This window comes from Asparagus officinalis, chromosome 6, assembly GCF_001876935.1.
Source record: "Asparagus officinalis chromosome 6, Aspof.V1, whole genome shotgun sequence".
NCBI classification, from domain to species: domain Eukaryota; kingdom Viridiplantae; phylum Streptophyta; class Magnoliopsida; order Asparagales; family Asparagaceae; genus Asparagus; species Asparagus officinalis.
In genome coordinates, this window is record NC_033799.1 from 8,168,074 (window position 1) to 8,169,662 (window position 1,589).

Below are 1,589 nucleotides of genomic sequence, written 5' to 3' on the forward strand. Positions count from 1 at the left end.
CATTTAGCCCATTCGATAATCTGAAGGACTAAATTATTAACCCGTTAAATAAGTTTTATTTTAGCCATTGTGATCAGTTTTAGTGTTTGAGAATAACAATGATTTTGACTATTTTCTTTATAATTAGAAGGGTTAACTCTTAATCCTTCTAAATAAGAGTATTAGTAAACCCCTCATTTTGAGGGGTTAACTCATTTTAATCCCTCGAGAGGGGTTAGTTTAACCCTTCTATATTTTTTATGTTTGACAAATTATAGAGAGTTAACTCACTTTAATTATTGTATAGATTTTTTGTGTTTGACGAGTTAAGAAGGGATTAAGTCTCTTTAACTCCTCACTAACCCTTTGCCAAACGATACCTTAGGTAAGAAATAGTTTGTTCATGGTATAGTTATAAGAAAATATATAGTTATTTCAGTCTATAGTGTTAATTAATGTAGATCAAGGAGATATATGTTCCTGGATTAGTGCACAAACTTTCGAAGTCGGCCATATTGACTTAATTACACAATGCTACCGCTTTACTAACGAAAAACAACCAAATACAGAGAGCATCATAAGTTAAAGCCCTAATCCTAATTAATAGAACTAATCCAAGCTCCAAAAACCCTAAACCCCTCTCCTCCCAGACTCAGACTTAGTCAAACTCCTCAACCTCCCCAAAAACCTCACCCTCCCCTCCCACCCCCTCCTCCTCCGCCGGTAACCTCACCACAACTCGTCCCCCTCCTCGTCTTGTCTCTTCTCCACCGCCAATCCTCGCCTGCAGCTCCGCCACTAACGGCGGTCAGCGGATCCTCCCTACTCCTCATTAGCACCTCCCCGACCTCAGCTGGCGTCATCGCCGCTCCCGCCCTCACGCAGCTCTCCGCCACGTCCGCCATCTCCTTAACCTCCTCCGCCACCCCAACATACCTCTCCACCATCTCCCTCATTACGTGCACACCGCATTCTCCGAGTCTCAGGTGGACGTCCATCCTCCCTGCCCTCAGCAGTGCCTCGTCGACTCCGTCTTTGTAATTTGTCGTGAATACTATTATCCTCTGCTCCCCGCAGCACGACCACAGTCCGTCGGTGAAGTTCAGTAACCCTGACAACGTCACTCTCCCATTGTTATTGCTCTCGTCGTCGTCGCTGTCGTCACCGTTGTGGTTTTGGCGGTCTCCGGTGATCTGGAGAGAGCAGTCGATATCCTCAATCACGATGACGGAGCGGTCGGTGGTCTGCACGAGGAGGGACCTCAGGTCAGAGTTGGTGGCCACGCGGGTGAGCTCGAGGTCGAACACGTCATAGTTCAAGAAGTTGGCAATGGCGACAATAAGTGACGACTTCCCCGACCCAGGCGCCAGGAGCAACCACGGCAAACAACCAGCCCCTCCTCCGAAGCAGAAACAAACAAATGGGTTCATGTCAAAAGAACCCGTTCTACTCTCGAGGAGCGAATCCAGAAGCGCCGCGCCTTGCGTGCGCATGCCCGAGCCCTGGTCCAAAAAGCACGAGAAATGCTAAAGGGAGAGGCCGTTAAGAGATCGCCGAGATCCGAACGGGTTTGGATGCCGAAGGCCAAATCAACGCCTAAGGTAATAGCA

General features: G+C 47.8%; 1 protein-coding gene across 1 annotated transcript; it reads right to left on the minus strand.

Moving 5' to 3' along the window:
* Positions 464-1,346, minus strand: LOC109845701 (AAA-ATPase At4g30250-like; the record flags this gene model as incomplete). The annotated part of the gene is given in 2 exon segments (XM_020414972.1): positions 464-689; positions 692-1,346. Coding segments are annotated over 2 exon segments (735 nt in total), but the record flags the coding sequence as incomplete, so codon positions are not given.